Source organism: Pseudopodoces humilis, chromosome 22, assembly GCF_049639895.1.
Source record: "Pseudopodoces humilis isolate 2021_Gansu_Grassland_sample_001 chromosome 22, ASM4963989v1, whole genome shotgun sequence".
In the NCBI taxonomy this organism is placed as follows: domain Eukaryota; kingdom Metazoa; phylum Chordata; class Aves; order Passeriformes; family Paridae; genus Pseudopodoces; species Pseudopodoces humilis.
Window position 1 is genome coordinate 5,394,190 of NC_142221.1, and position 25,668 is coordinate 5,419,857.

At 51.1% G+C, this 25,668-nt stretch overlaps 1 protein-coding gene across 2 annotated transcripts; it reads right to left on the reverse strand.

Annotated features, from left to right (window-relative positions):
• Nucleotides 1-927: 927 nt before the first annotated feature.
• On the reverse strand, nucleotides 928-25,634 carry PTPA (protein phosphatase 2 phosphatase activator). 2 transcript variants are annotated; one of them, XM_005527259.3, is made up of 10 exons: nucleotides 25,513-25,634; nucleotides 23,354-23,454; nucleotides 22,114-22,200; nucleotides 17,062-17,187; nucleotides 16,207-16,324; nucleotides 14,669-14,768; nucleotides 13,682-13,806; nucleotides 13,094-13,194; nucleotides 8,521-8,628; nucleotides 928-3,592 (listed from the first exon to the last, which is right to left on the reverse strand). In XM_005527259.3, the coding sequence occupies exons 1-10, from the start codon at nucleotides 25,535-25,537 to the stop codon at nucleotides 3,518-3,520; spliced, it is 966 nt and encodes a 321-aa protein (XP_005527316.1). In that variant the 5' UTR covers nucleotides 25,538-25,634; the 3' UTR covers nucleotides 928-3,517. The 2 variants fall into 2 exon arrangements, with proteins under 2 accessions (XP_005527316.1, XP_087922021.1); XM_088065895.1 differs by having other exon boundaries at nucleotides 25,569-25,589.
• Between the last annotated feature and the right edge of the window lie 34 nt (nucleotides 25,635-25,668).

Here is a 25,668-nt window from a genome sequence, read left to right on the forward strand (position 1 = left end):
ACGGCGATTCATGAAACACACCCTGTGCAAAGGCAACAACTGTTAAACAGCAACACAAACTGGCCTATGTATGGCAACCCCAAAGATTCAGCTCTGAAAACTGAATTTAAAAAAATGGCTTGGTCAGTGGGCTGAGGAGGAAGATAGCCAGAAACCCACGCTACGTCTGCTTCCCCTTCACTGTGCGTCACTGCAAGGGACACGTTCAAGACAAATTCAAGCGCCTTCAAAGAAAACATTTGTGATCCAAGATGACATTTCTGCTCACCATCCACCCCTCCACACTGCTGCCGCTTTTAGCAACGTGCACTCACACAGTTGGCCTGTGTTGATGGAGAAGATGTAACCCAGAGACAAGGAAAGGAGCATTTGCTTAGCACAGCTATGCTACCTCCAACCACTCGTGAGAAGGTCCAGGTTTAATTTAATCCAGGTCTATTATAAGTCCAACAAAGCAGCTGAACTACACTGATGCTGGAAGTCCTGAGTCAGCTCCTACAGCAGGACAGGAAAAACATCTGAAGTAAAAGGTTCCAGTTCTCACCCTGCCTCAGAAACAAGGCTCAAACATCCTTTGGTTATGAGAGTCTGATCGTCAAGAGGTATCTGCTGGTCTGGGATCAGGCTTTGCACATCACCTACCTGCCAAATGCCAGATGGGATGGGGGCTGGACACAGCAAAAAAGTTAATAAATAAACCACACAATACAACAGAAAGACACCTTGGAAGGACACAAGGACAGGCCAGATGTACTTAATCATGCAATTAAATAATGAATCAATTTTAGTGCAAGCATGAGGTCAACCACCGACATGGCAAGTGCGTCCACAAGGCCTCGTCCCTGCGCCGAAGGCTCCGGCCATTGGCTTTACTGGCTCTGCTCCCAAAGCAGAAGCAAACCCAGTCTGAGAGAGACCAACACAGTCACCAGTGCAAAACACAGAAACTTTAATTAAACCTACAACACGGTGGGAGGTGGGAAGTGCTGCTTTGGACACAGAGCAGCCCTGGGTGCTGCCACGCGCGTGGGCAGAGGAGCTGAGCCCGCGGGGGATGTCACTGGGAGCAGGAGGGAGGCAAAGCAAGTGGCTGCCACGTGATAGGGGCACATCCCAAGCGGACTGATAAGACTCAAACGAGAATTAGCTGCTTGACATCCTAAAATCCCCAGCAGGACAGATGTGCAGACTCGGGCAAGCAACAAACACGGAGCTGTGCGTGAGCCTCCTCCCACCGCCTCCGCAAGTCCTGAGCCCAGGGACACTGTCCCAGGGAGCAATGCTGCAGCTGCAGGGGAAGGAAGTACTTCTCCACCCTTTTATAGTGCTGTATTCCACATTCCTGGAGTCCCTCCCATTTATCAATATCAAAATTTCCACCTATCCTTTTGCATGGAAGCCTCATTTCCACAAGACCACATGGAGAGATGTTTTCCCAGCTCTTGGGCAGATAAAGAAAACCAGAGGCTTTTGCTCAGCCATTGCTGGCCAGATGCTGCACAGTCATTTCAAGTATGGAGACACCTGCCAAAAGACACAGCAACGTGAGGGGACACAGGTGGAGACACCGTGTGTCTGCTCCAGGCACAGGCTGCTCCACTGAAGGTGGACCCATCAAGTCCCAGCAAGCACATAGATCTCCAGCAACATTCCAGGAGTGGATCCATTTGGAAAGCCAAAACACATCCCATTTAGAAGTAAAACAAGACTTAACCCCAGTCTTCCATTTTCATTTAAAATACAGATTTATAGAGTTGTTTCAGGCAGGTCAAAAGCTCCTTGTCCTCCACCCTCTGCACAGGGCCAAGACAGGAGCAGACAGGACAGCAACAGTGCCAGAAAGCTCTGCTTCAGCTCTGTGGACATTTCAGCACCTCTTAACTCACACTCTTTTCTTACTCTCCTTCCCCTGAGTGCCTGTAAGAACCTTTACAAGACAGAGTGAGTAGGTATGTTAAAAATAATGAAAAAAAATATTAAAAAAAAGAGAAAAAAAAAATCACAACCAGGTTCCCTCCTCTCACCCCAGCAGTAAAGCAGTGCAGCAGCAAAAGCTGAGCAGCCTGGTTGGGGGCAGCCCCTTCATGGTCTGCAGGAATGCCAGAGGAAGTATTCCTGCTGCTCCTGATCCCCAGCAAACACCAGTCCAGACCTCTGTCCCTGTCACACCCAGACTGGGAACCCCAAGAAGAAACATCCCCACTGCAGCTGCAAAGCTGTGCACCACCTTGGTCATGACCTGTGGACAGGCAGCTCATCTCAAAAACAGCACCAGCCCTTTCTGCCCTCCAGTGATGCTGCTGGTGTGATCCACACCACCTGCCTTCAACACACTGCTGCTGGTGGCACTGCAAGTGTGGTCCCCCTGCCTGAGGTTCAGCACAGCAACAGCAGGGAAGGACAAAGGGAAATAGCTTTCTCCAGGTATAACCTGCTGTCCTGGGCTATTTATGCTTTGTTTCCAGCGTGAGTATATAAATGCATGAGAAGCTGCATGCTGCCCCCTCATGCTGCCTGTGCTCCAGGGATGTCCCCCTCGAAGAGCTGGGGATTGTGCTGCTTCATGGGGAAATCCCTTTGCTATGGGGGTGTCACTACAGTTTATGACCAAGCAGGAGCAACCACGGTCACCTTGTGCCACTGAGGCCAGCACAGCCCCAGGGCAGCAAAGCACAGGGAGTGCAGAGGGCAGGTTGGACCCAGTTACGGATCTGTGTGAATGTGTCAGGGTTTGTGCCAGTTAAGAAGGAGCCTGAGCCGTCTTTGCATAGCTGTTCCCACAGAGCTGGGTCCCTCCAGGGACCTTGTCTCCAACTCCAGAGCAGCTCAGACCCCCACAGCCCAGAAGGTTCCCAGCTTCACCCGAGAGAAGAGGTGCTAGTGGGAAAGGAAGACCCAGGAAACCCTGCAGAAGAGGTGGAGGGAGAGCACTTTCCTTACCCAGAAAAAGGGAGAGACAGTACCCTGAGCTTCCAAAACACCACAGACACCCCCCACAGACATCCCTTTTCCCGTTTCAGACCGCCGGTGCAGACAGGGCTGGCTGATATAGACACGCGCAAGCTCACACCTCACCCCGCACAGTGGTTTCCCAAAGCAAACAGCAACAGGAAACTCCAATGAAATTCAAAAGGGAAATTGCAGTTACCACTGCCCAACACATACACACGTGCCTTCCTCCCCTCCACACCCCTTTCTCTTGGGAAGCGAAGCAGAGGGCCTTCGCTGCAGGGCAGCCCCTGCTCAAACCCATCCCCATTCCCGGCAGTCACGCGGATGCGGCACAGCGGAGCAGCACGGCCCCAGCTCAGCCGCTGGCGAGACGTCCCCAGGGTGAGGACGTGCAGGAGGAGCTGCTCCAGGTCCCATCTCCCGTGCCAGGCCGGCGAGTGCTTCGGATCTGTGGTTGCCGATGAGGATGTGCAGGAATGGATGGGCTGGGTGGTGAGGAGGGGTGAGGGGAGGAGGAAGAGCGCCGTGCTGTGCCTCCGCTGCCTCGGCTCCTCCTGCGGTCTCCTTAAGATGTCACAGGCTGGATGGGGAGCAGGCTGCCGAACTTAAAGTGTTGGATCACAGGAAACTTCTCCAGGCACTGCAGGAGGGGAGATAAAGAGAGGTGAATTCGGGAGACATTTCCACCTTACACACACAGCCTGAGCCACATCCTGCCCGCAGGGTCAGGAGGCAATGAGTTCAGGCCCACTCAGCTCAGACGAAGGCAAAGGATCAGCCTCATGTCTCCCCCTCCTCCATTCCAATCAGGCTTCTCAGGCCAGCAGCACTTCATAACCCCATCTCCTTCCTTTCAGCCAGAGTCTTTTTCTTACTGAAATTCAGTATGGGGAGGCCTGGAGCATGAACAGAAGCAGCATGTCTATGTCAGCAGCTTTCTCCCTCACCACCCTCCTTGCTCGAGCTGTCTTTGAAAAGCTTCACCCTACAAACACTGGGAACTGCAGAATCCCCTGGGGCAGAGAGACTATCCCTGCTCCAGGCCAGTGCCCACACTCTGGGTTTGAGGCACCATTCTGCAACTGCAAGGCACTGCCCAAACTGCATTCCAGACTCTCAGGTCTTTGATGGACAAGCACCAGTGATTTTGCAGCCATAGTTTAAGATATGATCCTATTTCCGACAACTCTTCATCCCTGAAATTCCCACCTCCCATTGCAGAGTAATGGATCACAGGTCAATCACATAGATCCACTACAAAGCAGATCAGCTCTGAGCTACCTCCTGCAGCTACACCTGGGCTCTGCATAGGGTGAGCGGGGCTGCAAGGGCACAGCCCCTTCCACTCACCAGCCCAAGGGCAGGAAGATCATGGACCGTGGTCAATAACCACATCAGAGTTTGCCAGCACTTGCCTGGCAGAGCCACACAGAGCTCTGCTTTTTGAGTCACTGCAGACTCAGACTGCTCAAACCTCATGGAGGGCATAGAGCAGGCTCAACTCCATCACACAGAGCTCAGCAGTGTGCGTTCACCAGCCATGATGTGGTTACAGCTCTCCGTGGGAAGGAGTCCTGTGCTCTCCATGGGGCCAAACTGGACTCACTGCAGCAGGGGACACAGCTGTGTGCTGCAGACAGCTCTCACCCCAAGGCAGGACTCGGGCACAGGCACCCTGCCCTTGTGTTGTCGTCATGGGCAAGCAGGAGGATTTGTGCTCAGAAGCCCAGGCCTACAGTAATCCCTTTGGAGCCAGACATCAGGCAACTGGTTCCAAGCATAAGCACACTGAAGCCAAACAAATTTGGAGGTGGTGAAAATACAGCATGGCTGTATCCACTTCTGGGGAATAACAGCCAGGCAGAAAACCACAAATCTCCATGGCAAGACACCAAGAAGTAAGTCCTGTGAGCATCAGGGCATGTCACCTCCAAAGCTTCCTAATGCTCAGAGCTGCTGCCATCTCTGCACACAACCACTTAGACAAACTCTCAGAGGAAGCAGGGCTGGGTAACACAAACATGAGGGGAGAGCAAAGAGAAATGAACACTGGAGATGCTGACAGCTAGAAATGTCAGCCCAATTAGCTCCAAGGAGTCCCATGGAAGACCAGACTAGTTTGGGCTCCAGATGAAGAGACTTTACCACCAGTGGGAAGAAGGGGTATCCAATCCATGTAACACATCACCAGCTCAAGAAGAGACAAGTAGAGAAACTTCTCCTCTATCCAAAAGGACTAGCACAATTTTACTGGATTATCAGATGTACCGAGCAACAGGGCCTTCGTGCATCAGCAGTGGATGAAACTGTACCAAACACTAGCTCAATTTCAGGCTTATTTCTTCTTGCCACCATCTTGAGCACACTGAAGGTTGGCTTGGGACTCAACTGGGGAGTAGATTCATACACCAAGTCCAGCCTTTAAAGATGGAACTGGGACTAGATTAGTTTCAATGGAAACTATTTCCTGACTGACTGCAGAGAAGGAAAGGTCAGGAGACTCAAAAGCAGGCTCAGGGGAAAAACATCAAGGCTGCTGCTTTAACCACACTCTATTCTGTCAACTTCTTCACTTGCCTTTGATGGAGAGAATAAGAAAAGCCCATGGACTTTGAAGCGAACACGTTTTCACCCATTATATTATAAATAGACACATTTGGGATTTCATAAACACACAGAATTGAAGACATGCTGTCTTCAGTCTACTGCTCATCCACCCTGGAGTGCCTGGATCCAGACCACAGTTCCTGGACACACAGGAGTTATCCCATAGAGGAGATAGAGAAGAGATTAAAGCCTTTGGAGTGGGGGCTGCCCCACTCCCACCCAGTGGGGTTTCTCCTGATCTGTTTCCAGCAAGTGACCCTGTCCTCTGCTGCTGTCTCCACTCAGTCCTGGTCCTGGTCAGCACCGTCCGACACCCAGCGCTTCTCAGCCACCCCAGGTGTGTTACAGAGCTGGAGCCTCCAGCTGAGTGTCTGATTTCACCTGATCTAATTGCAATGGGTGATCAAAGGGGCAAGCAGAAGGGAGGGGAAAACAAAACCTGAAATCTTGCTCTCACTTTGCCAGTTAGACAAAGCAACACCACAACTCCAAACCTTCGCTCTCTTTGCCATCACATGCCCCAAGCTCAGCCACAGAAGCTGCCTGCCTTGAGCTGGACAAAGACACATGCCAGCACTTGAGGGGTGTTGCTGACTTCTCTTCTGCTAATGCTGGCAGTGGCTAATTGCAGAAAGACTGCACTAGTGAAGGCTACACAGAGAGCAGAAATACACTGGGAGCCAGCAGAAAACAGACAAGATCTCCAGCAGTGACATTGTGCTTGGCCTGAGACACCCAGACAGATTCAGTTTGCAAAGGATGAAGGTTAAGTGACTCCTAACCTGGTGTCACTCCCAGACGATCAGTCTAAGAGATCCTCTAGCTGCAAATGTTGGCATAACCTGCAGGGCCAGGCACATCATAATTGAAAGCTCTGCCCAGCCATGCTGCCATGTCCACATCCACACCCCTGTCATCTCCCAAGCCAGGCAGGAACTGGCTGAACCAGCCATCAGGGTAGAAAACTCCCCAGAACAGATTATATCTAAAGAGATAATATATGTATTGTAAAAAACCCTGAGGACTCCTTGAGCAGGAGTGCCCCCTCTCCTCTGCCTATCCAGGTGAACACAGCTTCTTCCATGCCGTGGCAAGAGAGGACAACATGGCAGAAGGATCATGTTCTAGGATTAGTCCTTTAAGACCTACAAATATTATTTGAGAAAAAACGCTGAATTTAAACCTCTTTGGAAGACTCAATGTTTTTTACACTTTAGTTTAAATAAGTATCGATCGTTACCCTTCCTAGCAGTTTTTGCATTCTCTCCTTGACACAGCTACATCTCAGATATTTCTAGAAACCTACCAGTACTGGATCCAGCATTTTCACACAAAGTCACCACTATTCAAAACAGACTAAAGCCTTCAGAAAGACCATGTTATGGGTGCACATAGAAGAGCCGAAGAATCTCCCAGTCTCTAGAGAATCCCCGAGCTGTGCTCTCTCCAGCCAGGGGACAGGTAGACCTGCCAGCACATGGTGGCCCTAAGATATCAGTGAATGTGTGCACTGCACTGTGGGCTCATCACTGCCAAGCTCCTCCAGCCATGTAAGCACAGCACAGGGCACGTGGGGTACCAGGCAGGAGCACCTGAATATCCTGGGGAACACCCAGCTTGTGAAGGAACTGATCCAAAGGAAAGGAAGGACCATGGCAGGGCTGTTGAGGCAGCAGCAGACCACACTGAAGCTCTAGGTTTCAGGAATCTCGTGTTTCACTTAAAAGGCACTCACAGTGCTGTGGTCTTCCCTTCAGTCCCCTCAGCTCTCACAGCTGAGCCTCCAGCTCAGGGTTTCCCAGCAGGCAGTGTCTGCAGTCCCTACAACTGAGCTGCAGCCCAGGGACAGCCCCCTCTCCAAGGAGCAGCCCGGGGCACCCCTCCCAGGAGCAGCCAGGCGAGGGGGTCGGCCCCCAGCCCCACTTCTCTTTGGAGGCTGTGAGGAAAACTGAGCTGGGGGCGGAAGGAGCCAGCAGGCCTGGGAGTGACACCTCACAGATTAGAGAGGTATGTGGCCTGGAACCTAAACACAGGATGTGCAGTGCAGAGGAAGGGCTGGGGGAGGGAGCGGCCGTTCGGCACAGTTAACCCCTTTGTGCGCTGGGCCTGAGCAGAGCGTCCTGGCAACAGGAGCTTGTCCCAGCTCCCATCAGGAGCATGGCTGACACCAGCAGCACTGCAGGGAGTGGGATTAACTCTTTCAGGCACCACCGGTCCCTGCCCCCCGGTGCCAGCAGGGAGTGGCACCATCCCTGTTCCTCCAGTGCTTTGGTGCAGCCAGTGCTTCCCACAGAGCCAACACCGTTCCCATTCCCTCCGGAGACCCTGATGTGGCGGTTCCTGTCCTGCTTCCTCAAGCCCAGGGTTAGCTTGAGCAGGAAGGAAGATAAGGGAGAGCCAAAACTGCCCAGTTCTCCAGGTCAGGGTTCACCAGGAAATCCTGGGGTAATGCCAGCGGAGCTGGTGGGCAGAGGGTGGCCAAACCAGAGAGGTGGCTGTGGTCTCACTGGGCTGGCACATGACATGGATGCGGCTTGTAGAAAGGGCAAATCAGTAGGAAGCATTCAGCTTGCTCTGGGGCTCTTGAAACATGGGATGGTAATTTAAAATAAGTCTCCTCTAGCTGGTAAAGTAGTGGTAAACCAGAAGAACAAGCAGGTCAAGACATTGGCCCTGGTTTGGAGAATCTGCACTTGCACTGTGGTAAGACAAGACATGGCTAAAGTCATGTTTGCAAGGAACGACCACTTTGTGATTGGTTTTGGGGCAAACATGAGGCAGGAATTTCCTTCAAGAAAGCATCACCTGAATGGCCAAGGGCTCCCAAGCCACAGTCAGCAAGGAGTAACAAATGGCTGTGATGGGGGTCCCCACACCTGGAGCCACACAAGAGCTGAGCCAGGGTGCTGTGGAAGAGAGCTGGTGTGTGGCAGAGCAGCCTCCCCTGCACACAGCACTCACCTCTGCCTTGTACATGCGGATGAGGCCCTGGTTGACCTTGGACCAGGAGGCCACGGCGCTGATGTTCCAGAGCTGGTTGGAGTGCTCGGCAAAGGGGCCTGTCTTCATCTGAAAGAGACCCAAGCACAGGGCTGAGGGAGCCAGGCCAGCCAGGAAGCTCGTGCACCAGCAGTGACTCATGCTCACACTCTCTCCAAGCAAACATTCCCACCAAGCCCAGTGACCCACGCACCAGCCACCTCACTGCGTCTTCCCTCCCTCCCTCTGTGCTCCCTCCCACTGTGGCCACATCACATGAAGCCGTGGCAATCCAGCTCCGCTCCTTCTCTGATAAAATTAAGCCTTTTCCTGCCACGCTTTCCTAATCAGACCTCCCTCTGCACACCTCTCTTTTAATGACTGTATTAAAAAAGCCCCACATAAGTCCCATTCTTCCCCTCAGTAGAGCTTGGCTCAATGCTGTTCCTATTCTACCCAGAAACCTCCCAGTGCAGCACTGCTGGGCTTTCCAAGAAAATGACTCATTCCCCATTCAGATCAACAACAAGCAGCAGCGACAACAGTCGCTGCCTTCCCTGAATACAGAGGGCAGTGCAGGTTGGCAGCAGCTCTGTGTCCACAGCCCACTCCACACCTGCCTCTAGCTGAGGAGGGCTCCAGGGGAAGCAGGAGCAGAGGGAACATGCTCTCCAAACTAGCTCCAGAGCTGCGAGCTGCTGGCTTGCAGCAGATGCTTTAATTTTTTTTTTTATTTTTTTTTTTCTACTCCACTGTTTCTCCTCCCAGGGCGAGAGGTTTGGAGGAGGGAGGGCAGGAGGGAAGCTGCAATCAGGGGCAGTTGCATGTAGATTCCCTGGGTAGTTGTCTCTCCTTCTCTTCCATGAACAAAAACAGACCCTCAGGGAGAAAAAGAAATACAACACAGCCACTCTGACTGAGCGAAGTTCCCATGACATCAGAAACCACAAGGCTGAAGCTCACGCTAAAGAAGAGCGTGGGGAGAGAGGAATCTCTTGGACTCTCATTCCCGACCTGGGGCTTGAACAACTAACCCCTTCCCTCCATGCACGCACAGGCCTGGAGAGAGGGTGGGAAAAGCGCCTCCAAAACAACCTCTCCGCTCACTAAAAAAGCAAGCAAGGCCAATCAATTTTTGGGAAAATGCTGCTGCCTTTCTGCAGTGCCTGTGTGACACCAGCCTACAGCAGAGAAAGAATGAAAGAGAGGGAGAGGGAGGGAGGACCCAAAACCCCACTGCTTGGAGGGTGATGTGCTTCAAACCCACTGGCCTTGGGGCTGGAGCAGCAGGAGAAGCAGGGCTGCAGCTCTGCTTGGTGCCAGGAGAGCGTGCATGCATCTCCACTTCCCCTCAGAGGTTCCTGTGAGCTGGGGGATGACAGATGAGCCGCTCCCTGTCCCCTCCACCACACGCTTCCCTCGTGGGTATGAGATGAAACGTGCACACACACAAAGCACGGCACTCCCCGGCAGCGCCGGCGCATTACCCACCACCAGGATTTGGCACCGGTGGGCACCCAAAGCAGTGACTGCCAGGGAGCTCTGTGCCAGGTGGCCCCATCAGAACCTCCCCTCTCCACACGGAGGTTTGGCTGCCTGAGATTTGATGCCAAACCTTCCCCTGGCGTCACCACCCTTCACAGGGGCACAGCTGGCATCAGCCACCACCACCATGCTCTTCTCCCCTTCCCAAGCCAGAGAGCGGGAAGGAGGCGGGCACAGCTGGCCAGCCCCACGCTCACGCCTGGCACGGCCGCCACTGTGGCCCTCCTCACCCAGGACGCCCAGCGAGGGATGGCTTGGCTGTGGTTTCAAGCTGGGGTGGGAAAAATAAGAGGGATGAGAAGGGGAACAAAAAAAAAAATAATCTCCTTCCAGCCACAAAGGGCGAAGAGGGAGAGCTGGGGGGGAGAGCGAGAGGCGGTGAGCGCGCTGCAGTCCCGCAGTGACCCCAGGGGAACGGAGTGAGTCAGAGCAGCCATATTGAGCAGGAAATTACTCACAGACGTGGCGTTCCTGCCTCTCGGTTCCCAAGAGAATCGGCCTTTTGTAAATGGTTCCTCTGTCAGTGCAGGGGGGAGGGGGACGGCTGAGGCCGTGCTTTCCTGTCAGCTCCTTCCCTTCCAGCAGAAACCCGAGCCCTCCCTTCCCAAATTTAGAAGCCAGATTGAAGCTGAAATTCCTGCTGCCTGCCCTGAGCTCTCAGAGCAGCATCTGGGCAAATGCACTGATCCCCCACAACAGCTGGGGTGTACCCAGCTTCCCTCTTCTGCATATACACAGGCAGCCCTGCATCACTGTCCTCCACAGCCCCTGGGCGGCAGGCGCCACAGGGATGCTCCCAAACCCTCCTCATCCTCACACCTTCAGGTAACACACACACACCCCTTTGGCAGGCAAAGGCAGCAGCAGGAGAACAGCTTGAGTCCCAGCCAGCTCTGCAAACCTCACCCTGTCCAGGTCCAAACCCACCCTGCAGATTTCCCAACATCAGGTCAGCTCACGCAAGATCCAGTGCTGTGCCTGGGCGCTCCTCTAAGGAGGATGCCGTGGTGGGTTCAGCCTGGACATCATTTGCTGCTGCTTTAAAAGCCTGAGCAATACACCACCTGGCAAACACCACAACAGCATACATTCATATTCCTGAAACATCACCTGGGGGCTGAGAACAGTATCTGCTCAAGAGAATATTCTCTCAGTTGACAGAAAACAACATTCCTCAGTTGCAGTCTGAAACAAAACCTGCTCTCATGTCGGCAAGATGTACCAGACCCACTATGGGAACTGTTGTGGTGTTTGTTACATGTTTAACACTTTTAAAGGAAAGCTGTTTCCAGATGACAAGCTCAGAAGAAAATAATAGAATTCATTTATTAAAGTCCTTAATCCCTTCTATCTTTTTTTCCTGCTGTTTTTGTTGTTGATTTTGGAGAGAAAGCATTTGGGGGGTATTGAGGCTGCCTCGCCCCCCCTAGTGGCAGTCACAGCCTTCCTGGGTGCTTGGGAGGGAAAAAACCCCAAGTTCTAAAAGGAAAATCTTTATAAAAATGAAGCAGTACTCGCATGGAGATGCATTGAATATAGCATGGATTTGGTAATGCACATTGCTGCTGTCCCTTTCAGCTCGTGGCAGGAGGGCCAAGAGAGCTCCTTGCCACCAGGTGGCACTGGGGAACTCACAAGAAACACCGAATTCCATGATTCACAATGAATGTGTGGAAAAGGAACTCAAATCACTTATTTGAAAAGCCTACTAAAAAGCTGACTTTCTTGCAGGTAGCAGCAGAGTGCCCTGAAGAAGTAGGATGGTGGTGGGTATTTTAAACTTCACCTGTCAACCAAGCACTGCAGAATCTTCTACACACATTTCAAGAGATGTCTTTTTTTCAACAGGTCAGTGCACTCTCTGGATATTACAGAGGCCTAAACTAAAATAAATCTTGGCTCCTGATTTCCTGTCCTCATCTTGATCTTTTCCACTAGCACCTCTTTATTACCCATAGTATGATTTATCTTGGCATTAAGGGTTAAACCTTGTGAGGTGCTGAGTACCAACAAACCCTACCAGATTTAGCAGGACTTGACACAGCACCTCCCAGGGTTTGAGCCAAAGGCTCCTATGAAGATTTCCTACATGAAAGGCTAAGTTCATAGTCTGTAACCTCCCTTCTCATCTAATCACTAAATTAGAGAGGCGAGGAAGGGGGAAAGTGAACAGAACAAAGGGGAAGAACTGCACTCTGTCCTTCAAAATTAATCCCATCAACTTCCTCTTGCCAGAGACAAGAAATCCCTCACCACAACAGAGCGGGTAGTTCTTGCTCTCCCTGTCCAGACTGTGCAGTGAGGGAACTGGAGAAACATGGCCAAATCCTCCACTGCTGCTGCAGGCAGCAAGCCATGAGCTCCCTCAATGAGAAACAGCCCAGAGCTGCCAACAAGCTGAGGATCACCCGCCCCTCTCCAAAGGGTCCTGCAGTGCCTGAGCAGAAACAGTCCTGAGAGCACTGCCAGCTGGGGGAATCTCAGCACCACCTCTGCTGAGGTCAGTTGCAAGTAAGATGCATTTAATGGGCAACTCTTTTGGTACAATCTGGAGGACAGAGAGCAGCACAGAGGTTTGGGTGCCTGCCCTAAGCAAGGGGAGGCCCAGGGCTGCCAGGCAGCACCCAAGGGCTGTAGGGAAAGGAGGTTATCTTGGCAAGCCCAGTCATTTTGTAGCTCCTACTTCATCTTCCTAGTGTATCTACAGGAACCAGTCTTCTCCATCCAAGTTCCCACTGACTGATCCAAGTGATGATCCAAAGTTATTTGTTTGCACTTGTTACAGCTCCCTTCAACTATGATCCAGAGCCCATCCAGCTTAATTACACTTTCTTCTCAACATTCCTGTCTCAGCTCATTCAAGGAGAACACCTCAGCCATGCAACAATGGTTCATCTGCACTGTTCCACAAGAGCAAACAAACAGGCAAGGAGGAAGTAAAAACCACTGCCAGAGCCAAGTATCTAGTGTCAAGAGAATGTCCCAGTGGGACAAACCTTCCATTCCTCACCTCTGTAATGAAGAGGATGCACTCCAGGAACATGAAGTCCTTATGGTTTTCATTTACCACCTTCTCATCAACAAAGTGCCGAGGCTCCAGACTTGGATGGTCTAAAAAGAGTAATAGACAACAGGAAGTAACCTGTATGGCAATCCCCTCCTGGGACCAAGTTCAACCAGGTGGTGTGCTGCCCCTCACCCAGAAGCACAACCCTCCCAGCAGAGCTCTTTTAAAGGCAGCACAGAGTTGCTCCATTCTATCTCATCTCCCACTCCAGTGCCTCTGCAGGGACAAAACTCCAGAGCAGAAATTGCATTTTTTTTAACACCAAAACCAAGACTCTCCTTTTAAAAAGCTTCATTGCAGTCATTGCAATAAAGACAGAAGTACTATACAAGGAAGCCTTCCATCTCCCAGTCAGCTTTATTTGAAAACGTGAGGTAAAAAAAAAAAATCCATGCCCCAAACTCTCCTGTTGTATTATACACAAATCTGACATATTTGAATTTAAAAGACAGCCCCAAGTCCCATCATCTTTACAACCTAGACAAATGGGGCAGAGGGCAACTCAGGACACAAGAAGATTTTTATTAGTACCTATCAGCTGGGAACTGCCCCATATGAAAGGCAGGAATTGGAAGTCATCCAAGCCCCACACACCCTGGCTGCCAGCAGGTTCCATCCTGTAGGTTTTCTGCAGTTTTCGCATCACTTCCAGGTACCTGAGACCAAAGAGAACAGGAAGAGTTAAGGCAAAGCCTTCTCCTGTCTTTGACTTTGTGAGGACAAGAACAACCAGTAAGGGAAAGGACATAATTTAACACTTGTAAGCAGGACCCCCACATACAGCACAGTTCACAGAATATATATTCAGCTCCTTTGCCATAGAAAGCAGCCTGATGGTACCTAACACCAAATGCACAGAGAAATCCAGTGGCAGGGGTTTCTTTTATCTGCAATGTCTTATGATCATGCAGATCTTTCCTCATCCCCACTGTTATTTGAAAACATTGACATTTTGCATCCCTTCACCAACGTCCAAAAGAGCACAGTTTTCTACCTTACAGCAATCACTACTTCCACTTTTCAGGTGGAAAATTAAAGCTGGGAGTACTATTAAAGGAAATTGTTTCCTTGCCACCAAACAGTGATACAGCTGGGATTAGATCTCTGGACTCCAAACACCCATTCCACCAGTTTCATCACTATCAACTCTACCTCCTGGGCTGGAAACACATCTAGAGGAGCAGTGGAGGCCTGCTAGTTGCATAGATTTTTTATTTTTGATGCCTGAAGAGATGTTAGATCCTCTGATCAGATATTTCTGTCTATCACAAAGCACAGAGCCTCACTCACAGTGTTCACTAACTTGTGCTCCACTAAAGTAACTTTCCAGAAGGACACTCTGCCTCTGAACACAAGGGACCATCACCTCTTTTTGAGATAGTTATAATGGGTCAGTGTACAGTCCATTAAAAAGTACATCTGCTCCTAATTTTGTCTAAAATTGTCTTCAGCTTTCCCATTCTACCCTTCCCCCCAACAGCCCATCTACTTCCAGCCCTTCTCCTCCCATTACCTCACCTGTTAAACACTTTGAAGACAATGGCCATCTGGTCATCCACTCTGAGCACACCGATTTTGCAGAGGCAGCAGAGAAAGGCTGCAAATGCAGCTTCGTGCCCTGGAGTTAAAAGACATGATGAGACATGACACAGGTGTCTCTGGCCCTCAGGACAACCTTTCTGTGGGCACTACAACAGCTCTTCAGAAATCACAGTCCCCTCTCAACCCTGTTGTCACTGTTAATGCCATGAGCTGACAATATTTCATCCCCCTGCAGCACCCACCCAAATTATACCTTCTAGACATTCATAAGGTGATCATTAACTTAGAGAAAATAAGTTCTTAAGTAAAAACAGCTCTAACTGGGCATGCTGGGAGCAAGGCAGGGACTGTCCCAGGAGCTTGGCACAGCAAGGGAAGTGGAGCACTGCAGAGTCATCTGTTTGGGGGATGCAAGACAACCTCACATCTGCAAACAAACAGATTTCCTCCTGCTACAAAAATATCTCTGTGTTGGAAGGATGCAGGTCCCATGACACTGCCAGGAACAGTCTGTCCCAGAAGGTACTGGGATCTGCTAAGCCTCTGCAGCTTGGCCCTCCAGCTAACAGCAAGGAAAAGAAACGACCAGCAAACCCAGAAATGCCTCTTGGTGGGAAGGACCACAGAAGAAGGGAGAATACAAGATCAGCAGCTCCACACTATGGTCAGGTGCAGTTCCCTGTGTAGGAACAAAATGCACCCATAGTCTGGACACTGTGAGCTGGGACATGGGCCCTTGGCTTGGGACACACGGAGGAGAGGTTGAATTTCCTTCTTTGAGCTGACCAAACCCCATGCAGCCTTTCCAAGGACAACATCTCCCCCTGGTGCCAGTGAGCAGTAGCCAGCACTGCACAGCCTCCAATCCTTCAGCCTTTACCCACGGCCTCCTCTTCCTCTCCCTGCCTATGTCCAAAGTCATGTTTCCTTGCACTCACAGCATCCTGCTCTCCTGCTTTTTGGTGAGGATACAGCTATACTTCAGAGAGGAGCAGAGCATGCAGACAATTCTATATTTTGTTCTCATTGAAGCCTGTGTTGTTACTTCACCTGCAATTCAGTATCTCCTCAGGTGCTTCTACCTTCAGATTTCCCAGACCCTCTGAAAGCAGTGATTCCCTTCTAGAGACCACCAGACTATGATGGTGTCCCTCTAGGGACACCTTCCACTGAACACGAACATGGTTCTCACTCTAGTTCAAATTCAAGCCAGTATGTTTTATCCCTTTACACTGCCTACTGTAGGACTGCTGCATGCAGTGAAGCAGGTCCTATAGCTCATCCCAGAACAGCTTAGTTCCCATTTCCTTGGATGAGATGTGAAATAGTGTCACAGCTCCAGCAAAGGTCACAGCCCCAGCTCTCAGTCACAGCCCACACAGGGCAGAGGGGTGAAGGGACCCTAAAAGTTCATTTCAAGCTGGCTCTAAGAATAGTGGTAATGATATATTTAAATAAATACAACACTCAGCTCCAAAGGGTCCCTTCCAACAAAGCCAGCCTTGCCCAGGTACCTGTGCCATAGTCAATGCGGGTGGAATTCCCCACAGATTCCTTCAGGTACACAGCCACTTCTGGGGCAGCATCAGCCAAATGCTTGGGAATCACTGCTGACACCAACTTCTCTGCCTCCTGAAAGATACGAAAGACACCCCCTGGGTGAGCACAGATCTGTCACAGTCCCCAGACAAGGCATCCTGTGCTCAGATCCTGTCACAGTGCGAGGGCTGCAACGGTGCTCTGCAATGCCTGGAGGCAGCATGAGGGAGGAGAAAATTCTGCTGTTGGAGAAGTCATCTCCAGAGACGGAACAAGTCAGGGAGAGCTTGTCCTGAGACCTATTCAGGCCACACATATCCTGTAGGACAGAAAAGCCTCATCACCCAAGTACATTGAACCAGTTACCCACTGAGCCATCTCCAGGACAAAAGCATCACTAGAGCAGCAAAGCAGCTGCAAGGCCACTACTGCTGCTGGGACTGGGGCTGTGCCACCTCCAGAGCTTGGTGCAGGGTAAGTGCTCTGAGACGAAGAAATTTGAGCGGTTTTCCCCAAACTTTCTCTCATTTTGTGACACAGTGGGCATTTACAAAGCAAAGGAATTCCTTGGGCTCGGATAGCCCTTGTGACTCATCCAGAACCTGGAGACCCAGCCTAGAGCATTTACATAGCTCACAAGAAGAAAAGGCAGCAGCAAGTCAGGGGTAAGTGATGCATATCAAGGGGCATATCCTTCAAGGCTTATCTGAGCAATTTTCTGTGAGCTGCTTGGCTGCCACACAGTGACACAGCCATTCTCCCACCCCTGCTGGGCACACTGCCCTTCTGTGGGAGCTGCAGGTAACACTACACAGCACAGACATGCTCACCTGGTCTAGTTTGGCATACCAGGTCCTGAAGGCTTTGTTCCCAAAGCGAGAAGGTTGATCCACTGGCGGGGTTTCATCGATCCATCTGTCGAGGGTGTTCAGCAGAGCCACCAGCTTTTCAATGGGCTATAGAGAGCAAGAGGGTGAGGGGTCACAGTGACATAAAACAGAGCAGTCCCTCAGTCTCTGACATATCTCCCCTTGATGGGAGTTATTAAAGCCCACATCATTCTTCCCAAGAGAGGCACGTGGAAATGGGCTGTGCCAATCCTCCTCAAAATGCAGAGGGGACAGAAAAACCATTCTTCCCTGCAGGAGAGCAGTCCAGTACAAAGCCCAGCCTGAGGCAGACTCCCCAGTCGCCCACACAGCCTTTCATGAGCTGTAACAGCACCGTGCTCCCAAATCTCTAGAACAGCTACAGCAAGCCCCCAGCTTGCAGAACAGTCCTCACAGGACTGAGAGGCAGGGAAGTGCTACACAATTCAGGGATCTCCAACACATAACTCAGGCTCAACATCTTAAGGGTCCTGCATTCCCCATTGGATAAAGAATAGCATGTATACAGAGGTATGCATCCTCACCAATGGCTGGTGATGTGATTTAAAGGCCCTTCTCAAGGCTCTAATAATTGTCCTGAAATGTCTCTTAGGAGCCAGGATTAGCAGTTGATGCTGTTAAACCACAACACATTTGTACAGCAAGTCAACCTTCTCAGCATGATTCCTGTTGCTTCAAACTCCTACCAGCCAGACCACCAGGCAGCTCAAGCCCAGGGACACTCACTGCATGTGGCAAAATACAACCTACCCAAGGGAAGAGGCAGCCTGGATAGCCCACCAGTGCTCTCACCAGAAATGAGAAGCTCTCAGCACCCAGAGAAATGTCTCAATTCAAACACAAAGCTGATGGGAAGACACCAACAACAGCAAGACCACAGCCATGCTTCTCACACCCAGTGCTGGAAGTGAGGGATCCATGTAGGATGGATGATAGTGGCCATGAAGGAAAAGAGGTGCAGCAGGTGACACAGCACAATGTCTCTATCTGTGCTGTCAGACCAAAGCTGGCCACTGCCCACCATCTCCCTGCCTGGCCTAAATAGCTGGAGAACAGCTACACCCCCCATACAAAGAGGCAACACCACAGGCAGCACTTTTAGCGGCTCCAGACCGTTTCAGGAGGCTCTGCTGACAACTGGTCAAGCCTGACAGAGGCTCTGGGATTCTCCCTGCCTGACTCCAAGCAGCTGGAGAGCCATCAGCCGCCACAGCAGCTGGCCAGGCCCCAGGCAATATAGGCTCCTCTGTCTCAAGAGGGGATTCCTCCTTCAAGGGGACAAAGAGGACAGCAGAAGCAGCGGCTGGTTTGACTTTGCTGGAGGCATCGACCGTGTGAAGCTGGCTGGTCTCCTGGGTTGTGGTTCAATTCTTCACGCTGCTGTCGGGAGGAAAAGGAAACAGCAGAGCCCAGCAAGTTTCCAGCCCTTGAAGTGCCACTCTAAGGGGGTGGGCAGAACCAGGCATGGCAGAGCTGTGCTGCCACTGAACCAGCTGCACTTCTTCCTTTCTGGAAGGAAGGGTCTCATGCCAGACCCAGCCTCCCCCAGTGACTCCTGAGGTGCCACCCCAAGGACATGGTGGGATCAGCCAATGGGAATAAGCAGGAGAGGGATCCTCCCACCCCAGAACCTCAACATTTGGCCACTGAGTCAGACAAGTGACTGGGACAAGACCGGAGCACATGGAGTACACAAAAAATGGGACAAGACAGCCTAAAGCTCTGGGTGGCCCTGGAGGCACTATAGGCCAGTGCCCCAGATACATGTGGACTGAAGCAGCACAGCCCCCTCTGCTTCAGCTCCCTGCTCCCAAAACACTGTAGGAATCAAACACATTCCCATTGCACCGGGCCACGTTTGGACTCAGCCCTATTCTTTCCTGGCTATTGCATTCCCCTCCAATTAAGCAACAGCATCCCCAACACTGGGTTGCATTAAATAATTAAATCATGCTGGTGATTTATCCGCCGGCACCAGCAGCTCATTATGAGCAGCCACCGTATTTCAAACCCTCTCCACGAGCACTCGGTGCTGCCTGGATAAATGGCTGGCAAGGCCCAGCTCCTTCCCTGGGGAGCAGAGAGTCCAACCTCCCCTTCCCCACTCACTGGCTTTAAAGGGATTAAAAGCCCAGCCCCACTGAACACGGGAGAGCAGGACCCAGCTGCCGGCTCAGCCACATCAATAAATAATTAAAGAGCTGCAGCTCATTTTGGGCTCAAGGCCCTTTGAAAAGGGGGTAACTAAAAGAAGCAGCTTCCCATTGTCCAGCAGAGGAAGCCTGTACATCCAGGGCTGACCCCTGTGGGGGAGAAAGGAGCTTATGGGAACACAGCCATCAGCATCAGTGCAGCTTGTTTTGCCTGGCTGGGTTTTTAAGCTCTATTTTTGCTTTACCTTTCCAGTGATCAAAGCAAGGGCAGCCTCCCCCCTGCTCTCCTTGCTCTTCTCGTTGTGCTGATTTTGCATCTCCTTGACCCTGAGTCTGCCACCGGTCCCAAAGGCAAACCACAGGGCTTCCTACAGAGCACAGACCTGTCAGCAGCTCTCAAGAGCAGGGGCCAGGCAGACAGAGGTGCTGAGGAGGCATCACAGCAGCCAAAGCTGCCCGTGGTGACCAACTCTCCCCCTCTGGGCTCCTCAGGCTCTGTCAGAATGGGGAGCTGCTAAAATCAGAGCATTTGCTGCTTCTCCTACTTCTTTCCTGGAAGCAGAGCAAGCCACAAGACCAAACAGTTTCCCCCAGTGCATTGGGCTGTTTGAAGGGAAGGTCTGCTCCTTGCATGGCAAAAATTAACCTTGTCCTCCTCACTGCACTGCTCCTCTGATCCAAGTCACTGCTCCAGGCTGCAGCCCCAGCAAGCTGCTGATGGATCCCCACGTGGAAAACACTCCCTCCAGGAGGGGAAGGCAGGTCACAGCCTATCACTCACACAACCTTGTGCCAGACACAGTGTCTGTGCCAGAGTCTGCTATCAGTGCCTGTCAGATGCCTGCAGCAAACCCTGGACAGCTCCACACAATGTGTCAGGAGCAGAGCAAGCTCAGCAAGTCTCCAAGGGAGCTCAGCCCCCACAGGATCCAGCTCCTGCCCCAGCAGAAAGGTTGGTATCAACACACAGTCTCTGGAAACCACTAAGCTGCCTCTTTCAAAGCACAGCAGACCATACTTCCATTTTTACTTCATGGCAAAGCAATACCAGTAAGTCACAGAGAGGATATGTATTCAGCAGAAAAGATTTCAGGAGGTCATTTGCCAAAGAAAAGTGTCCCTGGCATTTGATCAGGGAGGAAAATGGGATGGCACAAAAACACATTGGTAGCCGGTACAGCAAAAGAGAAGAAAGCCAAGCAGAGATGCAAGAAGAGGCCACGAGGGGCTGAGCCTTTAAAAAGCACAGATAAGCAGTTTGATCTACAAAGGAGCCTGTGTGAACAAGCAACCTCATCAACAAGACAACCCTGGGGATGCTCCACCTGTGCCTCAAGTCACAGGCTTCTGCACTTCTCGGTGTGGAGAATGAGATTTGTTCCCTGCCACTTCCCAAGAAGTTGGGATTGTGTCTCTTGTTTGTTACTTGGACTTGGACCACTGATGGAAAACATTCACTCCAAGAGGGCTCTTCTGCAGACACAGCCCTGGTACAGCTTTTCCTGACAGCTCAAAGGGCTTGTCGAAGACGGTTGGGTTTTTTCCCCTCCCCTCTTTGTTTTGTTCATTTTTAATGCTTTGTTTCCCTAGAAGTGCTCTGTGAATGGTTGGGAACAAGCGAGATCATGACAAAGACAAAACTCAAAGGTGAAATGCAAACAGCAGAAAGCAAGAGCAGCATTTGACAGCAGTTTCTACTGAATCGAAGGAACAAAAGGGGGGCACAAAGCCTGTTAGGGAGAAACTCATTATCCCCGACCCCCTCCATGAACTACAGGGGAGTTTCTCATTCACACACTGGCTCCTAGAAGGGAAGGCTGGACTCAACACAGTACTTCAAACATGAAGACTGGATTAAACACCATCATCAGCTGCCTTCCCACACCAGAATGAAGCTATAAACACAGGGCCCAGTCTGCTGACCATTTTGCCTAGATCTTTATACATCACTCTCAGCTTTCTTGCACAGCCATGATCAGTAAAAATGGATCCAAGAATCCATTGTAGCACAGACCAAGGGAGGGGGATTCAGTGTGCAACAAGGAAGAGCCCTCAGGGTAGCAGTGACACCAGTGAGGGTGCCTGCCCTTTCCCTCTGGCTCCACTATGCCCTCAGAAGGTTAACAGCTATTAAAATTGGCTATGGCAGCAGGGAGGGACAAGTGATAGCCACTTGCATGCAAGGGGAAAACCAGGTGTTTTCTGCTTAACACCTTGGGAGTCTTGCCCCACAGGTTAAACCTCCCAGCCCAGCTGAAATCTCCCAACCCAAGCCAGCATCCCTGTGAACTCTGCAGGCCCCAGGACTTTTAGCATGACCCTGGGCAAGGCAGGTGCAGCCAGTGACATGCCTTGAGGTCACAGCCATCAAACCAGAGCTTGCACAACTTAGCTACAGCCTGAGCTGAGGAGATCGGGTGTAATTAACACAGTCTGAGCAACAAGAAGGGACAGGGAGAGAAGTGGTTTGCCCTCAGATTTCCATACAGAAAAATCTCTTGGGGAACAGGAATGGTACAGACATCCCAGCCTTTTGTCTGCAACCAGAGGGAATATCTCATCTTCAAAGTATCACTGGTTCTGCACCAGCTTCTTCCCACTTACTCAATTTCACATCCACCAAGCACATCCAGAGTCTCTCCACCCTGAGGGGAGGATGGCACCCTGACATCTGCATCCCCAACAACAGCCCAACCACATTCATTCTCCCTTGGCTCCCACATAAACTACCAATTCATTCCTCACCCAGGAAATACTCACTGTAGAGCAAAAAAAAAAAAAAAAAAAATTTAAAAAAGGCTGGAAAGGAGTAACAAGGGGATACAAACACTTCTCTTACCTCAGAAACTTTGTAGTCACAGGTCAGCTTCTTGCCCCTGACACCTTCATTCAGAGTGAGGATGAAGCCCATGTAGTCTGCATATGCCTGTGAAAACACCAAGAGGGCAGAGCTTTAGAGAGAGAGCTCAGGGTCTGTCTGAGCACAGGAGCATCCTGCACCCCAAGGGAATCTTTCCCAACACACAATATTGCTTCCTTGGAGATACCCGGGGGTGCAGGGCTTGCTGTGAAATTACTGCTCTTTTTGGCAGCCCTGGCAGCAGAAAGCAGGTGGTGATTGCATCACTGTGAAAATTACAAAAAGGAGAATCCTAAAAATGCTCACACTGACCCCAAAATCATTCCCTCAGCTCCTAGCAGGTCAAACTCAAACTCCTAGTTCTGCAGTCTCAGCTGTGCCCAGGCGTCCTGCTCTGCACTGCTCCTCCCAGACCTGTGGTTACTTTCCCTTTCCCCCTTGGACTCCTCCCCAGTGCTCACAACAGGGAAGTGGGAGACAGCCCAGGCTCCTCACTCCTCCTCTCTTTAAATTTGCTGCTTTGGAAGCAACATCTCCAGTGCAGCTCCACAGCAGCACACTGCCACTTCTCCCTCCCTGCATCAAAATCCTGACCAGGAACAAGTCTGTGAACTCAGGAAACTTAAACTGGAAGCTGCACCCAGAGGTTTGCTTGACACCTGGCTGTAACCTCAGCTTCTCTAAAGACATCTCAGGTCAGTCATCAAGCAAGAATTTGCCCCTAAGAGCTGGGACAAGTCTGGGCCAACACCCCAATCCCCCAAAGGCAGAGAGGGGAGAACCTGTTTGTTCCATCAGCTCCACACAAGCTGTAAACAAAAATTATCCAGGAAATTGAAGGGCTCAGCTCTAGAGTCCTTTCCAGAACAGCACAATGGGAAGGAACCAACCCAGGCTGGACCTACCGGGGCCAGGCAGCAGAACCATGTTTAAGGTGAGCTCAAACAGGGCTGAGTAAATCCAGTTTGGTTATAAAGGACAAGCCTGGTAGCATGAAACAGCCACCAGCTTCTCATCAAGCTTGTTGTGAGGGAGCAGTAATCATTACTGCCAAGTAATTTTCCTACAAACAAGCATCAGCTCTTCTGCTTTAAAACACAAACTCATTTCCCATTCTCTGCCCAATCCTCCTTTACTGCCTGGCTGTTCCCAGTCCAGACCTGGCTGCCACCAAAAGATCAGCAGCATTGCCCAGTCTTCCCTGTCCCCAGAGCCATACCTGAGATCGCTTCCACTTGGCCATGTCGGAAACCACATTTATCTCCTTTTTGGGGACCATGAAGCATTGCTGGACAGGAGGAGCCACCCCCTCAGAGGCACCTGGGAGATGCAAAAAAGAGGTAAAACAGAGGCACCGGAGAAGGAGAAATCCACTATTTTTCTTTCTTAGAAATGAGCTTTATTTCTCAGGAGATACAAAGGACACAAATCCATCCCAGCTGGGCTGTAATCTCACCAAGTCCTCCTCACCAACATCCTCCTAAGGACACTGCAAGCCTTCAGAAAGAAGTATTATGTCTGTTTTCATCGCTAAAGATGCATTTCCCATTTGGACAGAGACTAGTGCAAGAGATAACAAAGGCAACATCCAGGCAGTTTAATTATTTCTGTCTAGTGCAGCCAAGCCTCAGGTTATGCTGAAGCACTGATCTTTCCTACAAACTAACTCTGCCTTGTTTTTAAGTGTTAAGTCTGACCTTCATTCCTCTAGAAAGGATAATTCCTCCATGGACAAGCTGGAGCGCTGCAGTAAATGCAGCCCAGAACCACAGCTCTGGTCCAGGCAGCACCAGGACTTGGGGGATGATGGGACACAGCCTCTTCCAGGTGGAAGCTGTGAAGATTGTTTAATTTCAAAGCTCTCTCAGAGCCTAAGACGCAATATGTAATGCAAATATGAGTTGCTAATGAATTAGAGGGGCTCTTTTCCCCAGCATCCCCAGGGCTCAACCTGCAGAACCAGAAAAGTTCCAGGAGGTTTAAAGTAATTTGTATTATGCCCCTGTAAATGCAACTTTTAATAGTTGCCAAGAGGCACAGCAGAGAGCATTGTCAAGGAACCTGGGCACTAAAGTAGATTTAAGAATTCTGTCAGAGTCACTCAGTTCACCTTTTTAATCCCAGAACATCTGCAGGCACTTACGCAGCACCAGCTGCCCTGACACACTCCAGCAACTGCTGTCCACAACCCAGCCAGTTCAGGCACTGTCTCTCTAACAAATACCACCAAACTCCAACTCCTTAAAATATCATCAGCTGCATTTACATAGAAAACACCACCCAGAAGCATCAGCACAGTGCTCTCTTGCAGGCAGATCAGATTAAAAGAAATCCAAAGTCCCAGGAACAACAAAGAGTCTGCTACAGATTTGTCATACAACCTTTGACAGTCATTTGACTTCTCTGCCTTTCACGTTCTCATGCACAGAACAAATTCAGCCTCATCTCCTGCCCCAATGTTGCAATGTTCGGTTCACTGCTGCAGAAGTTACAGCAAAAACTTCCAGGTATGAGGATGAGAGGAACAACATGTGATGAATTTAAATTAAAGACAAGTGTGTCTCTCTTCTGAATATTCAGCACACAACTCACAGTGACTGGCACCATACCATGGAGCTCTGCTTTTAAGAGTTTATAACATGGAAATAATTAAAAAGTCCAGAGCAGTGATGTGAAAAGGCAAACACTGATGTGTCCATCAGTACAGGTGACACGTAAATCCCAGCGCAGTGTCCTGATCTGGGTGTTTGCCATTAACAGAACTCCTTTCATCTCTCTGCATTTGTTTCTCAGCCATCACTGCTTCTGACCCACACTTTGTGCAGCTCCTCTTGGTGAGGAGACTAGGAATATCCAAGGAAGGAAACAGTGAGGGCTGCAGGGGTTTCAGTATTCTGGGATGAATACATAGGGGTCCAAGCCTAATGGTGTGATGGAGACAGGAGTGTGTCGGGTCAGCTTTATGACGAGAAGCAGCTTGGACAGAGGATGCACTTTCAGGCTTGTGTTACGGTGTGAGGAGAGGGAGGCAAAGGCCACCCGGCTCAGCACGAGAACCAGTCACAAAACCGGGCTGGGCATCCACAGGGATCTCCGATCCAGAGGCTCAGTCCCAACCACCCACCTCGCCCTGGGGTGGTGCAAGACTCGGGGGCCCCAGGTCTTTCACACCCTCAGCAAATCCTCCCCCTCCATTCCCCTCCCCGGGCCGGGTGCTGCTGCCACCGCCCCCCGCAGCCCGGGCCCGGAGCCCTCGGCCAAGTACCCAGAGAGCGTGTGGCCCTGTACCGGCGCTCTCCGGCCCCAAGCACGCCCCTAAGAGGCCCCGAGCACGGCCCACAGCCCGGTAGTTCCCACAGCCCCCAGGCCGCCCCTCACCTGCCGGCCGCTCGCTCTCTGCCATCTTCCCACAGCCCGGCCCGGCCGCCCCTCACTTCCCACCTCCGCGCACGCCGAAGCCGCCGGCGGCCATCTTTGAGCAGGGCACGCCGCCCGGTCCTCTCGTTCCTGGGGCCGTCTCACGGCGGAGCGGCC